The 22,772-nt window shown below is 43.1% G+C and overlaps 1 protein-coding gene across 1 annotated transcript in view; it reads left to right on the forward strand.

Annotated features, from left to right (window-relative positions):
* Positions 1-22,772, forward strand: part of GLDC (glycine decarboxylase) — a 329,331-nt gene that overhangs the window by 213,712 nt on the left and 92,847 nt on the right. The window contains 7 exon segments of the mRNA XM_078675866.1: positions 4,027-4,111; positions 4,257-4,298; positions 5,550-5,692; positions 8,723-8,798; positions 15,485-15,610; positions 17,819-17,968; positions 22,645-22,757. Coding sequence (XP_078531992.1) covers positions 4,027-4,111; positions 4,257-4,298; positions 5,550-5,692; positions 8,723-8,798; positions 15,485-15,610; positions 17,819-17,968; positions 22,645-22,757 — 735 coding nt within the window.

The raw sequence follows: 22,772 nt of genomic DNA on the forward strand, positions 1-22,772 counted from the left end.
TCCCACAACAGGTCTTTAACACCATAGACACCCTGCTGATCACTCTAATATGGGAGACGGGCAGACGGAGAATAAGTCTCCGCAAACTCCAACTCGGTACCAGACTGGGAGGCCTGGGAGTCCCGGACTTCCGAGGCTATTATGCCAGCCAGCTCCAGTGGTTGTCATTCTGGCTGGCGGGTAGAAACCTTCACGAGATTGGCTTCGCGGCGGACCGATTAGATCGGGGAGACTTACATAGTCTACTATTGCCGAGAACTAAGATCCCACGGACGTGTCACCCACTACTTCACACAGCCCTCACTTGTTGGAAGAAAGCGCTCACATATACTGCGACAGTCACACCCTATGCAGAGAACATCCCACTATTAGGAATCCCGACACCACAGGGGAGACTCACGAGACAGACATTACGCCGCTGGACGGAGAGTGGGGTGGTGGAGATAGGGAGTTTTTTCGGAGATGACACACTCCTAGATCACGACACCTTTGTACAGGTTACGGGGACCTCTGACAGACAATATCTATTGCATGCCACTGTGTCCCACTATATTCGAACGACATGGGCGCCTCAGCAGACCCAACCACCTAGACACGAACTCGTACACCTGATGCACTACATGGGTACGGGAGGGCACTTGGTGCGATGGTTATATACCGGGATTAGAGCACATGCAGCGATATCCCTCACCACATTACGGGACGCTTGGGCGCAGGACACGGGGGAGGCAATACCTGATAACCTGTGGCAAATTGTACTTGAACACCCTAGGAGAGTGTCACGGAATGTAAAATTTAAATGTATTCAGTCTATGGTGCTTCATTGGGCGTACCTCACCCCGAGGAGGATCCATAGGATGTTTCCAGACTCTCCCCATTGCTGCCCTAGGTGTGGAGCGGATGAAGCGGGATTTCTCCATATGCTTTGGACGTGCCCGCCACTGAAGAGGTATTGGGGGGAGATATGTCAGACACTGAGCGAGGTCACACACATGCAGATACAGGAGACAGCCGAGTATTGCCTGATAGGAGCCCGCCATCACCCTAAAACGCTGAAAGTCAAACTGAGATTTATAGATCAGGCGCTTCTATTGGCCATCAGGGTAATCACCATGAGATGGAAATCTCCCATGGCGCCCGGTGCGGAAATATGGAGGAGGGACGCTGTTAAGTGGGGCCAGATAGAGGGTGTCACCCTTAAGAGAGAGGAGGACATTGGAAGACGGAAGACCCCCATAGCTATGGAGTGGGAGGTCATGCTACTGGATCTAGATAGACGGGACCTGGCACTATCCCAGGGAGATAGCTCATGGGCCACACACTGAGTCGAGAGGTTTGAAGTCACTCATGCTAAGGCCAGAACTGGAGCGTAGGTTTCTATAAGGGTATAGTGAAGAGGTGGTCGGTGCTGTGGACCGGAGAAGCACACCGAACAGAGACTTTGCGCCCAGGAGACAGGGGGTAGGGGGAGGGTTTGTTGGGGAGGAGTGGGAGGGACGGGATCTTCATCAGACATAGGCACGGCTATAGGAGGCCTCCGGCACCTTCCTGCGGGTAGGCGTGCATTGTCACACGAGGCGGAGACAGTCTGTGAATGTAGAAGTCACCTGGATTTGTGCCTATTGAGGGGGGGATCACTGTTGTATGATCTACTGTTGGGGTGAAAACAGAAAACCGTGAATGTCAGACATGTGTTGATAATAGACCAGGTGTGATATATATGTGCATTCATGAATAAAGAATTTATAATTAAAAAAAAAGATTGCTTTATTTATATTTAGACCTTTTCATTTAAGGTCTTGACTAAGACGGGGCATCCTCTGTGTGCTCCCCCACCTGTGACCTTGCCTCCCTCTGTTGCCTCTCTCCCTCCCTCTGTTGCCTCTCTCCCTTCGTTGCCTCTCTCCCTCCCATCTTCCATGTTGTCTCTCTCCCTCTGTGTTGCCTCTTGCCCTCCCTCTGTGTTGCCTCAGGGCGCAATAAAGCACAATGATGAGGCCAGTTTAGTGCCCACCCAGTGATTCTTTTGAAGTATTGGCCCATCTTTCTTCCTTTACTGGTAATTCCCAGATCTCCGCCTATATAAGAGACGTGTCCTTTAGACTCTGCTCAAGTAGGTTTTCTTCCTGATCAAGGGACTGAACAGGTTAAAATTACTTTTAATATTTAATCTAAGAGGACAGACTGTGCTGGTCCTTCCCGTTGTTTCTTCTGCATCTCATCCTCTTAGCGCGTCTTACTGAGGCTAGAGTGAGGTAGTACCTTGCAATGGAATCCTTCTTTCCTAGATAGATGACAATTTTGAGTGCTTTTCATGTTTAGATGTGTCTTTCACATCCCGTTCCTTGTGGGATTTCTTACTCATTTCAATCTTAACATGATACCTCTACCTCACTTCATGAGACAATAAGGGTTTCAGGTTTTCTGCTATGAGGATCACATAGAGCATGTCTTATCGGCTCCACTTTCTTACCCAATGCCAGGCAGACTTTCAGAATTGTTTGAAAGACATTGGCAGTTTGATGTTCAACCATCACTTAATGGTAGGTTGGGATAAAAGTAGATTCTTATTTTCCATTTATACAGGTATCTCTTGCCAATGTCTTGGTGACCTCTATTGATGCTTATTTACTGGTATAGATAGTCCAGGCAGTCAATTTGGGAATCCTCTTTGACCACAGGTTATATTTCAATACCCCAGGTACTAATCTCACATCAAGATTGTGAAGCTACTGCTACCCCTTTCCTCAAAGCACCTCTAATTAAAAAAGAACCTACATTTTTTCTAACACTGCATTTCTAACAAAGCTACAGCAAATGCTGGCCCTTGCTTTCCCATACGTTTGTGCTGCAACATGGGCACTTTCGTTTTGAGATTTTCATCTGCTAACCTTCTAGTTCTGCCTTGCATTCATCATGCTAGTCTAGGAGAGCAACCTTCTCCATGTGTTATAGCCAACTTCAGCATTGCCTTTATATTCAGAATTATTTCAACCAAGCATACTCCTCATGGCTCTTAAACATGGTATTTTAGATGTTCTGCCTTTCGCTGGATAAGCACACTGGTTGTCTTCATCAGAATATCTTGAAGTCACTGAATAGGTTGCACAAGTGAGAATCATTCAATCTAAAAAGCTGAATGCTGAGGATGAACGATTGTTTTATGAATTCAAGAAGAAAATGTGGAAAGTCTTTCCCTACTTAGTTCCTTTGTCCCAAAATTCCTTCTTGGATACAATTCGACTTCATGCTGATGGTCTCAGTTATATTATAAACATTAACATGAAATGGCTGTCTTTGTAAATTTTCACTGAGCGTGCCTCAGTAGACCCAGTCAGTCTTCTGTGCAGTTAGAAAAACAGGACGCCGGCATTTAAAAGATATGTTATAAACTGTGTACCAACTATGTGTTAAACATGTACTTAGCTTGATCGATCAGGCGCACACCCAAGTTATTTTCTAAGAGCACAGATCTTGCTTTAGCTCGTATGTATACCATAACCCCAATGCTAGCCATATGTACTTCGTATTGCTGGACAATGGTAATCCGGAACATTGTATTTTTTGTTAGCTTGTCAAGATCTGCTTCTGAAACACAATACTGTGCAAAGTCCTGTGACGTTATTGTATTGGTTCTCACACTTGCCCTGATATCTTGAGTGTGCTACTAGAAGTGTATGAGTGTTACAAGGAGAGTAGAATGTAAAAACCTAGAGCTTTGGTGATCACCTACAGGGAAAGATTAAGTTTGAGCCAGTGTGTTGTAAAAAATAAACAAGAGAAAGGTGCTATGACTCAACCTGTTCAGTGACTTTGGTATGAAGGGTTTAACGATGGAACTAGGTTTACAACTTGTGATGCTTCTAGTTGTCATTTGATTCATCATCTGTTGGTCACTCTAAATCAAGGCTTTTGTTAGGCTGTAGTCTGCAGTTTTAGTAGTAGGTATTTGTGGATCATGTGTTTTGGGCCAGTGTTAAAAGCATCTTTGGTAAATCCACATTTTTTGTGTTTTATGTCCTGCAGCTATCACTCTGAAACCAACTTAGTGCGGTACTTGAAGAGACTGGAGAACAAAGACATTTCCCTTGTGCACAGTATGATTCCTTTGGTAAGTATTGTGGATTTTTAGTTTGGGGTGGGATGGGCAAGACTGCCGGCAAGAGTGTTTGGGAGAGTGGGTTGTGAAAAATAAGAAGTAGTCAAGAATTGTGAAGAAACGAAGCATTGACCATCTTTTTGTCTTAATTTTTTAGGGTTCGTGTACAATGAAACTAAACAGTTCATCTGAGCTTATGGTAAGTGTTAGGTAGAATAGCTTTTTTTGCAGAACATAATGGGCATGCAAAGGTAACATTTTCCTGTGGTGAATCGCGGATCCCTCTTCACGGATATATAAAAATCAGGGTATCGACGTATTTTACAATTTACTGTATGGCTTTTTGTAGAGCCCATATCTCACCCGATAGGTTATCCTCACGCTAGATAAAGAGTAAAGGGGCAAGACTTCAGTTTCTTGTGGAAATCAGGGAGGAGGTGGCTCTGAAGGGCAGGGGGCGGTCGTTCAGGCCACAGGAGCGACTGGATAACTCTAGAAATTTAACGATTGCAGAACAGTCTAAATTCAAAATGCCTGTTTATTGGAGGCTTTTCCTTCTCGTGTATTTCAGTGAATGTTTATGCCTTTTACTTGTTTGTCATTAAAAGTGTCATTCTCGGTTTCCTATAAATGTAACCATGTTTTGCTTGTGGTTGCAGTATCGTGAAGTCATTTAGTTGACCATCTATATGACACATTCGACCTATAGCTGCAGAAGAGCCTCCCTTTGTTCCGCTTCTGGGGCTTTGCGAGAAACAGGCAGTCATGAAACCTGGACAGATTGGCCAGTAATGATCAAAGTGACAAGATACTGACCACTTACGATCTTAATAAGATTGAATGTTGGCTATCCCTTCTGACCCCTGCAGTTGTTTGGAGTTTCTAGAAAGTCTTCTTAATCACTTTTTGTCTTTTAATTTAGAAATAACGGTGGTGGTGATGGCGGGTAGCAGACATGTAGAGCTTGCTGTGATGTAAAACCCCAGTGTTGCTCTCAGCGCTTTTGGAAGAGTTAATTTTCTAGGTGTAATGGGTTTGCTCCCTTAATAGAATAAACCAATCAATGTAACAGTCAGAAAAACACTTGCAAATGCAACTGAAATAGTGGGAAACAATCCTGCAACTACCAATGTTGGTCCTGAAGCAAGACCACTGTCCATGAAATGCACGGCAGATAAAAGGTCAATAAGATCCTGGGTTATATTAATCCTTAATATTTTGGCTCGCTTTAAATGTAATGTAGAAAGTTTATTGGGAATTAACTGCCCCAGAGCAAATGATCCCATGAATTTCAATAAAACATTCTTTAGGTCTAGTCACCCTAACCAAGGTCTAGTGACGCTAAGCAGTCAATCTAATCTGTCATTTAAATGCATCTCTGACTGTCGTAAAAGTAAACCTCTCTTCTTAAAACCCCCCCCAAAAAATTCATTTTTTTCTTCTTTCACAGCCTATAACATGGCCATCGTTTGCAAATATCCATCCGTTCGTGCCTGTTGAGCAAACTCAAGGGTACCAACAGCTTTTCAGGGAGCTTGAGAAAGACCTTTGTGAAATCACAGGTTATGACAGAATCTCATTCCAACCAAACAGGTAAGCCATGTAATAAACTGCAATATTCAATCCAGTGCATTGGTTAGATAATTGTCAAATATTTGTTCTCAAATGTTTATCACCTTACTGCCACAGGAAGGCATTCTTTGGGACACTGTAAATCCTAACAACTAGAATTTCTCAGTAACAGAGAATAGATTATTGAAGTTATTAGCTGTTTTTCCAGAAATATTCGATTTGGGACACAATGAATATTAGATTGTTCCATGTTACCTGGGACACCCTATTCCAGTCCAGTTCTTCTATTCAGTCCAACTCGTTCATTTGAGGTAATGCAGGACTATCAGAACATGCACGTTGCGCAAATGAAAACCCATGCCTGGAAAATGGGTCCCCCATGACATGAAGTCATTTAGTAACACTAGCACACATACACAACTGTTAAGATGTCAGAGCAAGGTTCATGTTTTGTTTCATCTGACTACATGAAAAAATATTGTTTACCTTTTCAAAAATATTTTGAACTATTGTTTTGAGGTTCCTTGCAATGGTGAATGATAGTGTGCTTTGTAAGTGCAGTTCTGGGAAGCTGTGATTTATACTGTTGACATAGGATTCTAAGACTGGCAAAACTGCATTCATACACTAACAATGCTTCACTGGTGTAAGTCAGAGCTGTTTACTACAGAATGTGTATATTGTGGATATAATGCAACAAAGAAATGTGTATCAAACAGTAAATGGAGCAGGCACTGCATTTGATGCATAGTCACAGCAGTTGCATAAGCCAGAAGACATAATTTATAAGACTGGTATTCAGATGTATGATTTAAATGGAAGATCTTTGAAAGAATGAGTTAGAAAATGGGGGAAAAAACTCTTGAAGACTTTTGAACAGTGGCAGGGTTCAGAGGAAATGATTTTCTGTGGTATACTGTTCCAAACTCTAAGATTAGAGAATCTGTGGGGATACGCTCTCTAATTCTGAGAGGCACAGGAGAACGATTGTAGAGGTTTTTTTTTGCCTCGTAGAATCTATGATAATGGTACTTCCTGAATCACTGGTATATGTTCTTCAAATAGGGAGGTTACTTTGAACGGTGTAAGCAACGTATCATGAATACCGTGAGTTTTGAGCTTGAGCAAGTGAAGCTACACCAGAAGGGGTGTGAAAGGAAGGTGCAGTATCCACAATTGGACTACTTAACTCCTTTTACAAGAGATATTGAACAACATCAGGAATGCTTTACCAGGAGTTAAATGTTTGCAAGGCCTAGTAGGAGACATTTCCACCAACTGTGACTGAGCTAGGAATTTTAAAACCGGTCTAAAGTGTCCCTTTGAAAGGAGAATTGTCACTTTCTGTAAATTGACTGGGCTTGTAAAAGCCAATTTTAGAGGTTTTTTTAAAGGCTTAAAATAGATCGGTATCTAGTGTGAAGACTGAGATTCTGGTTGTAGCACTAGGGGTGGGTAATTCCCTAATCGAATAGACTTTTGGGCGAAGTTTGGAAGAATTGACTCTGGAGAGAAGGACATTTTCTGTCTTACTTTGGTTAGAATTTTAACCACTTGGATGCTAAGGTCCCTGATAATCTTCCATGTAATTTCCATTGAAATCAATGGAAACTCCATGACGAGCTGAGCTCGTCATGAGGGTCGAAGGGGTTAAGTGAGAAGAGGAATGTATCCATTACTCTAGAACATTCAAGTAAAACCTTGGTGTACAGCTGCGTGCCATCTTATTGTTAGGTGGAGATGGTAGGTGTTAGTGCTGAGGCTTCTGTTGGTTCTTGCAGATTTAAAGAGATGTGAGGCCAAAACAGAGCCTTGTCTTTCCCCATAAGGAAGAGGGATAGCGAAGGATCACAGTGAAATTTGTTTATACCAATTATGATCTTTACAAAAAAAGGCAAGAATCAGCTCAGGCAGGTTAGAGGCATTCTAATGATCCAATCTGTTTAGAAGAAAAATGGAGAGTAGTATCTAATTCTCTATTGTGCTTTACTGTGCAAAGACATCTAACAAAATGTGGAAACCGATATACCCATTATCTGAGAACAAGGTATCATCCATCGTTTAGTGCAGCATCTGTCTGTAACCGAATTAAAAGTTATTTAGATTGTTATTGGTGAAGTATGGTGCTAGTTGTACAGCAACTGCACTTTTTAATGAGCTTCCGTACAAAAGATGACTTGAGACACTGTTAAAGTGATTTAAGTTGTATTTCTTTAGAAGACAGCTGACCTGCTTTTGGAGATGATGGTAACCTCTTTTAACAGACGAATTTGTGATTGTCAAGACTAAACAGGCACACTTTTACTAATCATTCAAAATGAGGAACTGAAATTATATCCTTTGTGGACAAAGATGCGATGCCCAAGAGAATTTGTGACATCTCATTGGTGTTTTGGTTATGGAAAATACATAGTCCGGAAGGCACTAGGTGTGACGAGTTCAAAGAAAGTCTGTGGATTCTTGGAGTAGATTTCATCCTGGGTTTCTTACATTCCTCTGTATAATATCTGCAGTTCTATTATCTGCAATGTTTTGACTGTCCAAAGTATCGAGGCCTTCTCTACCCTATTATTTTCATAAATTTGTCTAGGTTATGTTCGATGTATTATAGTGCTTCAGTATGCTTTAAATCTGAGGTGTCTGTCCAATCAAAATTATTCTTCTCAACTGAAGAGGCCATAGTGAATTGTGATGCCCTCTTGCTGGGAGTGATAAACTCTATTTCTCTGTATTGTCCACCCTGGTTAACCACCATTCTGTAGTCCGCGTTCGCGTAAGACTTCATTTGATCCAATTTGGATAGGGTTTAACATTTCAATGTGGTACCACACTTGCACATAGTTTGCCATGTGTCAGTTCTGTAGTTCTCCCAAAGCCCTACTTAGTTGATTCAAATGCATTATGACGATCCTGGAATTGTCACTAATATGTTTAGATACTTCAGAAAATTCTCCAGGGAAAAATATTGTTTTGCAATATGTGAACCATTGGATTGTAATTGTGTTTGAATGCAAATCTTTTGACTTAATCGCGTGTACCTTTTCTCACCAGTGGGGCTCAAGGAGAGTATGCTGGCTTGGCTGCGATTAAGGCTTATCTAAATGGCAAAGGAGAACGCCACCGAACTGTAAGTGTGAACATGTGGAGTAAAATATGAAGCCTACCTAGCTTTTGTTTCTCTACTGCTTAAGTTGAGAGCAGGCGTTTAAGGACTCTCCGAGGTAATAGCAGTATAAGCTATAACTTCTGGCATTCTTTAATGTTTGTGAGCATGCACAGAAAATATTAGTCCATATAACCAACCAATAGATTTATTAAATTGTTTATTTCGTCTTCACAGTGAAAGTAGTAAAGACAATATTCAGTTTTGTTAGGATTTACTTATCGTTTTCTTCAGATGTGCATTTGTGTAAGAATGAGCAGATATATTGGTGAAGTATGATAGTCTCTGTTGCTGCACGTTCTATCTTTGGCATATTTCATGAAGCCAGTGTTAGGAAAAGGGGACACTTAGTGCACCATCAGCAGGAGGTTGCCATGTTACCTCTATATCTAGTAGCAGCACATAATGTGCATCTGTACTGGTAGAACAGTGGCTAGTTTCAATTGTCACTTTACTTGAGTACCATGTGAATATATTTTTAAAGGAAGACACTCAATACAGATGGAAGTCACAAGTGTTCCTAAAATCTGCAGGCATTTTTTTAAGCAGACTACGCTTTCACTCAAATATTGCACCAAACAATATACTATGTCCGTGCCCTCCAGAACTGAACACACTCCTAAATATGGTCCAGTGACCTCCACTAAGAAGGTCCTTAATCTGTATGTAGTATTTCCAGAGTGCACACATAGCCAAAAGGCAGTGTCCAATACAAGCATGAAGTGGACGAGTGACCGGAGTGGTAGTTGGGTAACTGGATGTTAATGATTTGTCATGGAGTGCTCTTTAAAGAGGTGAGTCTTCAACGCTTTCCTAGATTGGAGTGGTGTTGGGACAGACCTGGTGGATACTAAGGCATTCCAGATTGTAGATACCTGGATGGAAATTACTAGCTGCCTTGTCTTTTCATATTTCACCATTTGTCTACAGTTTGGTGTCCTGGCTAGTGGTGTGGGGTGTGCTGGTTGTGATAGCTTTGTATATGATGCAGCTGGTTTTGAAGATGATAGGGGCCAGCAAGGGGAGCCAGTGGTGGTCCATCAGGATGGGGGGGATCTGACTGTTTTTGTCTTTAAGCTTTGTATGAGACCTGCTGGGGGATGTATGACATTACAACGCATGCTTTTACATTGCATGCCTTTACAACGCGTTTTTTACAAAGCAAACCTTTACAACGCATAGCGCTTTGGGGTGCTCGATAGTGAATAGTTGAATTTACTATTCCAACTCCAGTCCCCGTGGACACTAGGGAAGGTGTTGGATAGTAAATTAAACTTATTCCCTATCCTAGAGCGCCCCCCAGCGCAATGCGTTGTAATGGTTTGCGTTGTAAAAGTTGCGTCGTAAAGGCACTGCGTGCTAAAAGTTGCGTTGTAAAGGATGTTTCCCCCTGCTGGGGCATGTAGGATCCCTTAAGTGGTGTTAGTGTGCTGTCTGGAAAACCATGGAGCAGGGCATTTCCGCCATCCAGATGCACGAGTATGAGGGCTTCAACAGCAGTTCTGAAGGTGCTTTCTGAAAGTTTCACTTAGTGAGCTGGTACCAAGCAATATGTGCCTTAACCCCTTCCATGCTCATGACGAGCTCAGCTCGTCATGACATATACCTCTCAGGTGCTCATGACGAGCTCAGCTTGTCATGACCACACCAGTTTTTATTGCTGTCCAGCACAGCAGGGGAAACTCAAGCAGCGATGAGGTTAAGAGTAACGTTTGTGTCCAGGGTGACACCAAGTGACTTATCATTCGCTTAAAGTTGTATTTCAAAGCCAGCAAGGTTCATTTAATCAAACCAGGTTTGTACTGTGTTTTTAACAAATAACGGGAGCTCTGTGTGTGGGTTGAGCTTCAGGTAGACGATGGACGTCCAGATCTGGAGGACGTGCAGCAGTATTTGAGGTGATTGATGCTTGGAACAAAGGAGACTTTCAAGAAGAGTCCTGTATCATTGGGATATTGGCTTGATGCTTTATCTTTGAATAGAGCATCAAGTGGCTTAAAGAACACTCGCCTCTCCTTGCCATTTTCCAAGACTCTGATCCGTAGCATGTAGCAGGCCTGATCTGTCATTTGAGGAAGGGACAGAGCCAGATATTTTCAAAATCACTATGGTTTTTCACTGTTGGAACTAGTCCAGTCAACTTTTGTCGGAAAGTTACTGGCACATTTAAACTTTTCCATCATCAATGATTTATTTCTGATCAGATTCCGATTATTTGCAAAATTAAATGAAGTTTAACAATATCTTTAAAAATAAGCAACCCTGTGTTAGCACGTGAACCGATTGCTATTGTAGAACTACTAATCACTACGGTTATGTCAACAGACAGCCCTGGTGCTTTTGTGTCATCCTGCCAAATTAGATAACTGAGGCTATTAAACGGTCGTTCCACCAGGTTCTTCCCTAGCCTCAATACTAGCTCATATTTTCAGAAGGCTCCTTGCAGAAATGATGCAATAGCTGCTTGAGTTTTATGGCCACAACTGTCACCAGTGCGAGCAATGTAACAAAAAAGGCATGTCTAGCTCCATTCCATCATTAATTGCCTGTTAGAAATATAGTCTTGAAAGTGTGAGTGCTATGCAGCACAGAACATCTCGGGATAGGTTTTAATTGACAAAACAGTTTCTTATCCCCACATTAAACCGTTAACCATGCTTCATGGTGTAGCCCCGTACTTCTGCATGGGTGGGGAGGAAAATGTCCTTGGACTAATACAGTTACAGTGCTTGAATCCTACAAACATTTACATCCAAGTGCCTCTCATTGACGTTAAAATAAGATTATTCCAGCTAAGGACTTCACACTAGTTATTTTCAGAATTCCTAAAAACGGAACCACATTCAACAGAGTTGAAAAATCTACACTTCTTGTTGAGCACTGTTGTCTGCCTGCACACAGTTCAATGTGCATTTTAGGACAAAGCCCAACCAAACGTTGGGCTTCTATAAATTCTATTAGACCAAGCACCTTTTGGCAGGGTTTCCCCTGTATTTTTTGATTTCTGAGTGTGCTAAACTTTTTTGTTGGTTTTAGGACTCTGACCCCTTTACCACTACTGTCCTGTGCTAGAATGCATGCGCTGTGACTAAAACGTAATGCCATTTGGTTTCTCCATGATTGGTGTTTGATTTACTAGTAAGTCCCTAGTACAGGGCACTATGTGCGCCCAGGGCCTGTCACTCGAAAGCTACAATTGGGCTGCAGCACGGATGGTACCACCCATCTGGGTAGCCCTTTAAACCTGTCTCAGGCCTGCCACTGCAGCACCTGTGTTATTCTCTGGCTGCTCCAGTGACGTGGCAAGTCCACCGACTTGCTAGCCCCAAACCTTCCCTTTTATTACATGTAAGGCACCCCTAAGGTAGGCCCTAGGTAATCCCGTGGCCAGGGTGCAGTGTATTTAAAAGGTAGGACATGTACATAATGGTTTTACATATCCTTGTAGTGAACAACTGCTAAATTAGTATTTAATACGGCAAGAACTATATCTCCCATATGTTAGCATTGGCGCTGCCTTGTAATATCTTATAAGTGTAACTGTCCATCGGGAGCAGATAAAAAATTGGAGTTTGGTGTCTCTTGACTCAAGTTAAAAGCACATCTTTTAGGAAAATAGATTATTATTTTTTTTTTTGAGAACCTTTGTCACTGCGAGAAAATACAGGCAAATAGTGCTAATACATTTGAAGTAGTGAGGGTAAGGCAGACGAGTCAGGATAAGTGCGAAAAACACATACAGTTCGTGGCGAGCTGTACCCCACCCCTCAAAACGATACATATCGTAGGAAACATGAAAAACGACAACATCGAAAAGGAAAAGGGACAAAGGGCCATAGAGACAAAGAAAGGACAAATTAACAAACTCCTACCCTGCACCCCTGCAGAATGCTACGGCCTACCCCCCCCCCCCCCCCCCCCCCCCAGCAGCGTGCCTATCGCCCTAAATAAGAGACCCGAAATATAGGAAAAGAGAAAAGAAAAAGAAGAAAAATATGGAGAAGGGCCATTGATCCGCTCACCCGGCCCCCCCCCCCTCACCACCGCGCATAATAATTATCCTAACCGCAAGGTCAGAAGAGCCACGGAAAACAGTAACCATCAATAGCACAATCAAGTACATCCCCGCTGAGTGTCCTCTAAAACACCGTCAGTTAACAATGAGTTCCACTATGACCTAAACGATCTCATCCCTGGCCTCTTCTAGCAACCGTACCAACATACGTCCACTTAGCAATTGGCCCGCAGAGCAGCGTGGAGGGTCCAATTGATCCGGGCGGACCAAGCGGCGTGGTTACACCATGGGACTTTAGACACCAAAATCCAGCCGAACATGTATGGCGGAAATCCGTCTGTCAGTATCAACACCGAAAACATCCTGCAGTTCGAACACATTCTCACCAGCCGGGGAAAGAGAATCACGCAGCTCGGTAAGCGCCAAAGTGCCCCCGGGGCAGCCCAAACCATAGATCGGTGTCGTTTCTTCAGCCGCCGAACAGATAGGGGCCCCGACGAGTCACTCACATGTGCAACAGTCCGATCCAAAGCGATATCACGGACCTTGTCTCTTAGCGTCTCCACAAACGTAGGCACAGCTGAAGCATTCAGCACTGACGCTGAGGCAGGCTTATCGACGCTTCCTGGAGAGCGGCCCATACCAATGTGGAACGGAGGGACAACAATGGCGGCCATCCTTCTTCCCAGTTCCCGGGCGTCACGGGTCAAGGTCATTTGCAGGGTTGTTAGTGCAACCAGGATATCACTGGCTGTGGGCTCTCTCTCGTGTCTCCAGACCCCAGGATTCTCCTGCACAGCGGCTTCTCTGCCAAAACCTACCTGCTGCTTCTGTCCTGTCTGATACTACTGGACTTTGCTCTCTACATCCTGCTTTCTAAGGTTCTGCAAGGGCTTGAGTAGAGCTTGCCTCCTGTTTGAAGTCTCGGGCCATCAAAGACTTCACCTGTAGCACCTGGGCTCCTCTGATGGGAATCCTACTTACCTAGTAGTGTCCAATCCTGTTCCTGGGCCTTTGGAACAGAGTTCCGTGCTACAAGGAGAAACCAATGCCGAGCAACTTAGGAACCGGCACCTGTCTAACTTTGAGGCCATGCTGCTGCATGCACTGAAGCCACACGGTGCAACGACCGCGACTTACAGCGCAAGCTTTGACAATGCAGGGCCTCCAAAGAACCATCAGTGCAGGCGTCTCAAGCACCGTGCCACTGACATCTGACGCACCGATCTGTTGCTGTGGCTCAGTGGTTCAACCTCAACCTCGACGATGTACACCCAAACCCCTGCGCTTGACCTCCAGCTTAATCATTGACCACACATAGCAGTAAGGAAGAGAGGGTCAGCGGCAACCACCGCATCAACTCCTCTGGGCCCTGCAACATCCCTGGGCATCAGTGACTTCCGACTCTGCGCCGATGCCAAAAACAGACACCTCACTTGCTTCAGTGATGTCTCACCTCCTTTGTGCAATGCACTATCCTCGCGTGCCAACCTACCAACGAACTGCATAGCAGTAAAGAACCGATGGCACCGTTGCCTCCCTGGTGCCTCACCTCCGCTGCGTCTTGCACCATTTTTTTACATCTACAGGTACTGTACCGGGGTCTGTGTGACCCCGGACGCCGGTCCGCACTCCCCAAGGCCTGACTGACTTTGTGGAGTAATCCACGTCAAGTGCAACCAGATAGACCGTTGGAGCTTTTGTGTTTCTAAAGTCCTATTTGATCTAATCTTGGAAAACGTGTATTCTGATATGTAGGTTAGATTGTTTTTGTTTGTTTTTTGTTTTTACTCCGATAAATATTGGCTGTTTTTCTAAACTGATGTGGGGTACTATTGTGGGGTTTTCACGGTTGTGTACGTACGCAAATACTTTACATATTGCCTCTGGGGTTAAGCCTGACTTATCTTGCCAGCTACCAAGGGTGTGAGCATGGGTTATTCTTAGCGTGTACTGTACTTTCCCCGATTAGAGTGAGGGTCCCTACTTGGACAGGGTGTGAGCCCCTGCCAACTAGAGTCCCAGTCTTTAACATATTCTATGTAAAAGAGTCCACCAGACCTGAGAGGAATGTACGAAGTCATCCAAAGTTCTAAATCTGGGAAGGAGACGAGTGAGTTTTGTGGATTAATACAAGTGCTTCTCAATTGACCCAATGCTTTGGTATTTACCGACTACAAACATTTATTTGGAGTTGATAACCCTACAGCACAGGCTTCCCAACTGATGGTGAAAACAGTGGCATACAGTAATGCCTCTCATATGCCACCAAGTTATGAAAGCTTATTAAGAGCCTTTGCAGTGTTCATGATTATCTAGAAGGGCCCAAACAAGTTAGATACTTAAGAGCTTAATGAAAGGAGTAACAGTGATGTGGGAAGGAACACGCTGGGACTTGGCTTGTTGTATCATAGCTTTCAATTGCACCTTCATGTTGCAGAGGAACTTTTTATTCTTGAGTTTAATTTGAAACTATCTAATAAACGTCAAATTATTTTATGTTGACTTTAACATGCAAAATGACAATTGTTGCATTGGCATATCACACTTGTTACTTTGAGTGCCTTAAATGTGCAACGCAAGAGGTGATACTTAAGACCCGCTGTTGACGTAGCATGTTTGTGGTGAATTTTAGGTCTGCCTTATTCCAAAATCTGCTCATGGAACAAACCCAGCGAGTGCCCAGATGGCAGGCATGAAGATCCAACCAGTAGAAGTGGACAAGCATGGAAATATAGATGTTGCGCACCTGAAGGCCATGGCAAGTATTGTTGCTCTACTGTAACTGCTAACCAGTGCCTGCTGTCCTCATTTCTCTTTATCCCAATCAAAATGTAATAAACCACAGCTGGAAAATTCCTTGAACATTTTCTTGTTATTTTTAACTTTTCATTAGTTCGGCTTGCTTCTCGTCTGTACTCTAATTTAATTTGATTACTGGATTTTCTTCTTTCAGTTACCCCCTGTATGTTTCTTTCAACTTATGTTAATAGTTGTTTACCTTGTAGAAGATATTTATGTAGTCAAAATTGTACTTCAGTTTGTTCAACTTGGTGACTGTACTACACATTAAAAATGCAGTTCATAACACTTGCCTGACAAACTTCAGCAACTAATGAATGAGTTTGGCTTCACTCCATCTACATTTCCTATTCATTCGATTCATGGTCCAGGGCCTTCACACTATTTGGGACGCACCTTTGGAGTTTTGTTCCTGAGTTTGGGGAGGAAGTTCAATCAATCCACTAAAGAATGTGTTGGGCACTCTGGTTGGAACCTTTGGCTCAATCTTATTAGCAACAGCTTCACCAATCTGCTGCTTGGCCTTTGTTTGAGGATCTGTTAGAGGTTTTGACAATAGGGCCTTGTCATTTGTGCGCACTCCTATGCACATTCTGCCTTTGAGTCTTCATTATAATGGAAATAATGTCTCAGCAACAAAGATCTTGAGGGACTTCGCCACCTTCTCCAGTTTGGTGATGAAGTTCCTAAAAGGTGAGTCAAGTGGGAGAGGGGGAGTTACAGGTCATGCCTCTGTGTGCATGGATAGGTTGACCCAACTAGGAATCAAAAGGTCCTCGGGAGTCTTACCCATTCCAGGCATCAAGTCTGTTCTTGGTATGTCTGTTGTTTTAGCTTAAAATGGAAGAAAAGGGCGGGGGGGGGGTGTTTAATCTCACAAAAAGGAGTTTCTTAAATATACACGAGGGATAGTTGTATTTTACATCATTCGGCAAAACAAACATAGATGGGCCGGTGCTTTAGGTAGGCGTCCTGCACACTGGTCCTCACATCAAATCTGCTGCAGATTCACTTGACCCTCATGAAGGGAGATGAAAAGGAGAATGTGAAAATACTGGTTGAGAACAGAACACCAATCATGTGGGTCCAAAAGCAAGCCCCCACCTCTTTTTCTCTGCATATCTGCAGAGTCCACGCATGTCATTACTCTGAATGACCACATGGAGGGATAATAGCAGGTACACGAGTGCGACTTTAACTACCATTAGGAGGATTTTAAGTTATGTATATTTGTATATTGCACTAATCACGTGAGGGAACACAGTCACTTTGCAAGAGGTTCAGGCAGCTGTTTCCATGGTGACTTTATTGAAAAAGTCAGGTCTTCAGCTTGTTGTGGCATTTGAGAAGAGATGAGGAGGCTTGGATGTGGTGAGGGAGGTTGTTCCTGGCTTTGGGGGAGATGTAGAAGGCTAGACCTCTTGCTGTGGCTTTGTGTATGCCAGGCATGTGTGCTGTTGAGAGTCCAGCTGAGCAGAGGTACCTGGGAGGTAGGTGAAAGTGTATGCGGTTGTTGAGGTAGGCAGGAGAGTGATGTGAAATGCTGTTTGAACTGTTTGACCTGGGAGTGTTTGTGTATGGGGGGGCCAGTGGACTTCTCGGAAATGTGGGTGTGGCGAGGAAAGTTGAGGAGGAGTCTTGTTGCGGCGTTTTGGATGGTTTGAGCCGGTTTAGCAGCAGTTTTGTGATTCCTGCAGAGTGTGTTGCCGTGGTCAAGAATGCTGGTACTCTGTGCCTGAGTAACCATTTTCCCAGTGATTTCTGCAAGCCATTTGAAGATGTTTCGCAGCATCTTCAGGATGTGAAGAGGTGGAGGTTACTGTGTTTACTTGGACTGTCATGTCTAACTTGATGTCTGAGGTGATACCCAAATTTCTGGCTTGAGTAGTTGTGGTTGGGGTGGGCCAGAGTTCAGCTGGTCACCAGGTGGAGTCCCAAGCAAAGGCTTTCTTTCCGAAGATCACTTCCAGTGCATTGAAACTGCAGAACAGGCTGTTCCAAGCCTATTCTGAGTGATACTCCCTTAAAGAGAGGTAAAGAAAAAACAGCAACATTTCCAAAAATAGCAGAGGCCTCTCCCATCCTCAAACAAATATTCTCGATCTCGGCAAGCCACAGAACATGTTTGTGATTCACATTCATTTGATATCTCCATTCTATGTAATAGGTTGACAAATACAAAGAAAACTTGGCAGCCATTATGATAACCTATCCATCCACCAACGGCGTGTTCGAAGAAGATATCAGCGATGTCTGTGATCTCATTCACCGACACGGCGGCCAGGTCTACTTGGATGGAGCAAACATGAATGCTCAGGTGGGGATTGTTTTCATCCTACTGACATAACTTTGTGTAGTTGGTTTTGAGTTGTGAGTGGTGTGCATAATGGGATTGTATTGATTTTGAGCTTCTGTTGATGGAGTTGAAAGCTTTTAACAAACGTTGGTTCAACATATACATCATTGAAACCTACTCTTAATAGTCTGCAAGATAAGTGAGACGAGATTCAACAGAAATGTACAGGAATGCTTTGAGAAATTTACATGCATGTCCTTCCATTTACTTTTTAGCCTGCTTTTTAAACCCAGACCCTGCGTCCTGCCATTTTAAGAGAAATTCTAGATTTAACTTAAGGGAGGTTTTGCAGCGTATGAACTCCGCTAAGATTGAGGTTCTGCAATGTATCCATGTCGCGGAGAACAGTGATCCACTTCTGGGGTTTTCTTTAAACTAACTCAAGGGAGTTGTATTCCTGGGTGATATTAGTTGAGGCATTTGAACGGACACACCTGAAAACGGTGAACTGTAAAAGTAAAGCTGAGGATAGGGGCCTTACCTCCTTAGTCTGTGCCACCTGTTACCAATATGCCTGGACAAGCCGCAGTTTAATGTATGCCGCGCTTCTTCGGACTGTAACATTCGAGGTTGTGTAGGAAACAAACCAGTTTGTTTTGCGAGCTTTTGAATCTAGGTCACAGGCAGATTTGAGTTTAACTGCATTAAGCTGTGTGTTCCCAGGCAGAGTGACCCCTTTAGTGCTGTTGAGTATCTGGATATGTCATTGGGCTTGACGGAAATCAAGTAAGCAGATTTGAAATGAAATATAGAAATTGCCTACAGCCTTCAAATCCTTTCTCGTGTACTTAAATACATGTTTAAAATATTACTCTGAAAACCAAATTCTGCATCTTTGCATTCACTCACTCCAGTTTCAAAATGGGCACCTTCTCTTTAAGAATAGAATAACCTTGTATGTGCTTTTTATTGAACTCTACACTATGCTTTTTGTAGATGTGGTGAAAAAAATCTTGTGTTGAAAGGCAGCTCTGCATTTTTGTAAATTAACCCTTGTGCCACAAAAAGGTCTCCAATTAAAATTGAGTTTAAAAGCTTTATCATGCTCTCCCAGCTCAGTACAAGATCGATAATTTACCACATAGCTCTCTCCACCCTTATATACCGATTTGCATTCATAACATGCCGACATGTCACCAAGGCCCCCTCGCAGCGCTGTGGCTGGGAAGGTGCAAAGGAGCAACATATCATCCCCCACCCCCGTAAATCAAGTTTCTGGAGCCCAAAAGAAACTAGTCCTCAGTAAATGTAGGTTTTGTTCCCAAATGGTACAAAGTTGAATAACAAATGTTAGTCAAGCACCTGATATGCAACTAAATAATTGGCACTTTTTAGGAGTAAAGTGTGTTTTAATGATGCACTGCTACAATATGGTAGGGTTCAACTTTGCATCAATGGGTGTGTAAATGCGTAGAACAAGCTGTGCTAGTCTATAGTCACAATTGATGTGGCAACAGGCCTTTTCATCCCCAGTTCCAGACACCCTCTCTCAATCCAATGAGGCTGCTGTGGCCACCCCACTTGGCTCATCTGTGGTTTCACTATTCGATGCAGTCTGACAGAGAGAAGGGGCGCTGCCAGAAAGTTAAGACCATGATCTCATCACGAGTGATTCCATCTGCCTAACCAAAGTCCTTTCAAAAATATTTTCCCATGCCACACCAGCTGACCGTGCTGGCAGTTGACTTCAAAGTATTGATTTTGATTACTTTGATGGTTTTCCATTAAATTGCTTTTTTTAAATATATTACTTAGGCTCGGTATGGTACGGGAGCGTATTCACTTAGGCTCGGTATGGTACAGGAGCGTATTCACTTAGGCTCGGTATGGTACGGGAGCATTTTCATACATGTCTTTGTTAATAAAGATGCCTGGAATCATTGACTACTAACAGTTGAGCTGATTAGTTTAACCAGGTTCACGGCAGGTTTGGCTGTAAAAAGTTCCCTGGGCACACTATTGATTCTTAAAGTGCATTATGGGGTGATATATCATGTTGAGGGTATTGTTAGTCTCCTTGGAAGGGATTCTTCTAGTGATCTACTTTTAACAAATGTATGACGCTGCTAGACTTTCATGAATTTCAGCTTTCCCCAGATTGAAAAGATCGCTTGCAAGGCACATCCTAGAATGTGGATCACATTTTCTTTGTCCAATTTAGAGATTCCTGAATCTGCAACTAACAGAGTAGCACTGGAATGGGTGAATATGGGGGGATTTTTTACAATATTTTGTGGCTCTTGAGGATTGTTTTGCAAAACGTTAGAAGATCTATGTGTGAACACGATTTGTGGATTCCCAATTTATCTATTTCCATACCTTTTTTAAGGTGTAACGTTGCACAGCTTTTCACTATGAAACTGTTTTCCAGTGCAGAAAAATGTTACTATGAATTTGGATGTCAAATCTGTCACAAAATCAGTTTATCTGGCAGCATTTCTGGCCTTTCTTTCAACTCGAAAATATACTATTGTTTTTACTGGAATAAGTGTGGGAAGGTTATTTACTGCACCTTTGTAGCATGTTGTAGCCTTCGTGTTACCAATAAAAGGGGCTTCTGATTCCTCTGTCCTTGTGAATACTTGCTGGCAGTAGGTGGGGGAATTGGAACTAAGAAACTGAAATCCGGTAATGCCCCAACAGCTTTGGCAGACAAAACTGAAAAAACACCCCTGCACAAGCACCTGCATAAAGATAGCAACCTAGCAAGGACATCGCCTAAAAGGGGTACAGGATCAACTGGAATCAAACGTGAAGAGAGATATTACCATGATTCGCTGGCAGCATGCAATGCAGAACATTGAAAGCTTCATGTTATGCTCTCACTTCACTTCTTAACCAGGAAGAAGTTGGAATTGTTCCGAAATTGAGAATAGAGTAAGTGGGTATGTTGGGAAAGTATCCACTCCCATACCATGTCATGAGGCTGAACCGTGCTGTTCTGCAGTAGTATGTCCACGTTTAACTTAAAAGGAAGTAGCACCTGGGATGAGTGAGGCTTATACTGGTAGGCCACGGATAGCCCGAAGCGGGTTGCCGTGGGCTGTACATGACTGGAGGCTACAGGCCGACAGAAGCAGGAGGGCAGGAAACTGCACTGCGACACCCGGGGTAAAACCTCATTTGAAATATGTAAAGTCCGTGATAGTAGCTTTTTTTCATTTGCTGTTAGTTGGACTGTTGTGTGCGAGGGTCTCTCTAAAAATAAATTCCCCTCCCCCAAATTACCCTTTTGCATGGCATTCTTCAGGGTTTTTTGTCAGTACAGAAGTAACCGAAGTCTGTGCTCTTATTTCAGAAATATCTTGGGAAGGGATTTTGTTTTCCTCCCATGGCAGATGGTGTGCCCCAAGTCTACGAGGAGGCAATGAGAAGCCCTTGTAGGCTCTGCTAAGTCGTAGAATCTTGGACAAGTTCATATTTTAGACAAACTATGAAATTGAGTGACTTTGGAATATCATTCGTCTGAGAACAATACACGCACAGATAGATGTCTTTGGAAATAAAATGGGTAGAACTTTTTTGGAGAAACGCATGATTTGCCTGTTCCTCAATTCACAACCTTCTATTTTTATGAATATGTAACTTTCTAGTTCCTTTGTTTACACATCCGTTCCTTTTACCACCAAAGCACAAGCACTTAAAAATAACACTCAAAATGAGTAAATTGTCCTTTTTGCATCTCCAGTGATCTTTACATAAAACAGCAACTCACCCAGTTTGTGAACCTAAAGACTGATTTTAGAAATGTCACAATTAAATTCATAATTTTGAAAGCAAAGTTTTGCAAATGTTTCTTGGGTGAGCAGGATCCAGAAGGCTTCCTACCATCAGATTCAGTGTGATGGGACAGACTGACCTGATAAGCTCTTTGAAGACAATGGATCAACCCACTGCCTCCCATTGCATTCAGTTGGAGGGATCTCATGGATCAACCCGCTGCCTCCCATTGCATTCAGCTGGAGGGATCCTATGGATCAACTCGCTGCCTCCCATTGCATTCAGTTGGAGGGATCCTGTGGATCAACCCGCTGCCTCCTATTGCATTCAGTTGGAGGGATCCTATGGATCAACCGGCTGCCTCCTATTGATTGCATTCAGTTTGAGAGATCCTATGAATCAACTCGCTGCCTCCTAATGCATTCAGATTGAAGGAGCATGCTGACGTCAGAGTTCCAGCCTGTGATATGAGATGATTGTAAATTACTATAATCTACAGGTAGAAGGTATCAAAGAGGGCCTTTCCTGGCGTGCTAGAAACTCAATCTCAAGTTTAAATATACAGCACAAAATGTCACAAAGCTCAAATTGAATAGTCAAGTGTGTAGTAGGTAGAGTGAGGAAAAGAAAACCACTTCTTAGTAACGCATTATTTCAGTTCTCTGCTTCTCGCGTAACTTTCAAGCTCATACTCCCTTCGTGTAGTAAATGCAACATTTGTTATCACACTTAAGTGTAGGCAGTACTTAATATGATAATATAGAGGCAACCTAAATAATCCAAAGTACAGTAAGATTTCCAACACACAAAGGACGCTAACGACTTGTGGCATTATATTGCATCCACATACTTAAATACGTCCTTTGAATATGTTTTGTCAAGGTTTGCTTTACTGAGATCTTATTTTTCCTTGACAGGTGGGGCTATGCCGTCCTGGTGACTATGGATCCGACGTTTCGCACTTGAACCTTCACAAAACCTTCTGCATTCCCCATGGAGGTGGGGGACCTGGAATGGGACCGATCGGAGTGTTAGTATCTTATGG

Source organism: Lissotriton helveticus, chromosome 2_1 (genome assembly GCF_964261635.1).
Source record: "Lissotriton helveticus chromosome 2_1, aLisHel1.1, whole genome shotgun sequence".
NCBI lineage: Eukaryota > Metazoa > Chordata > Amphibia > Caudata > Salamandridae > Lissotriton > Lissotriton helveticus.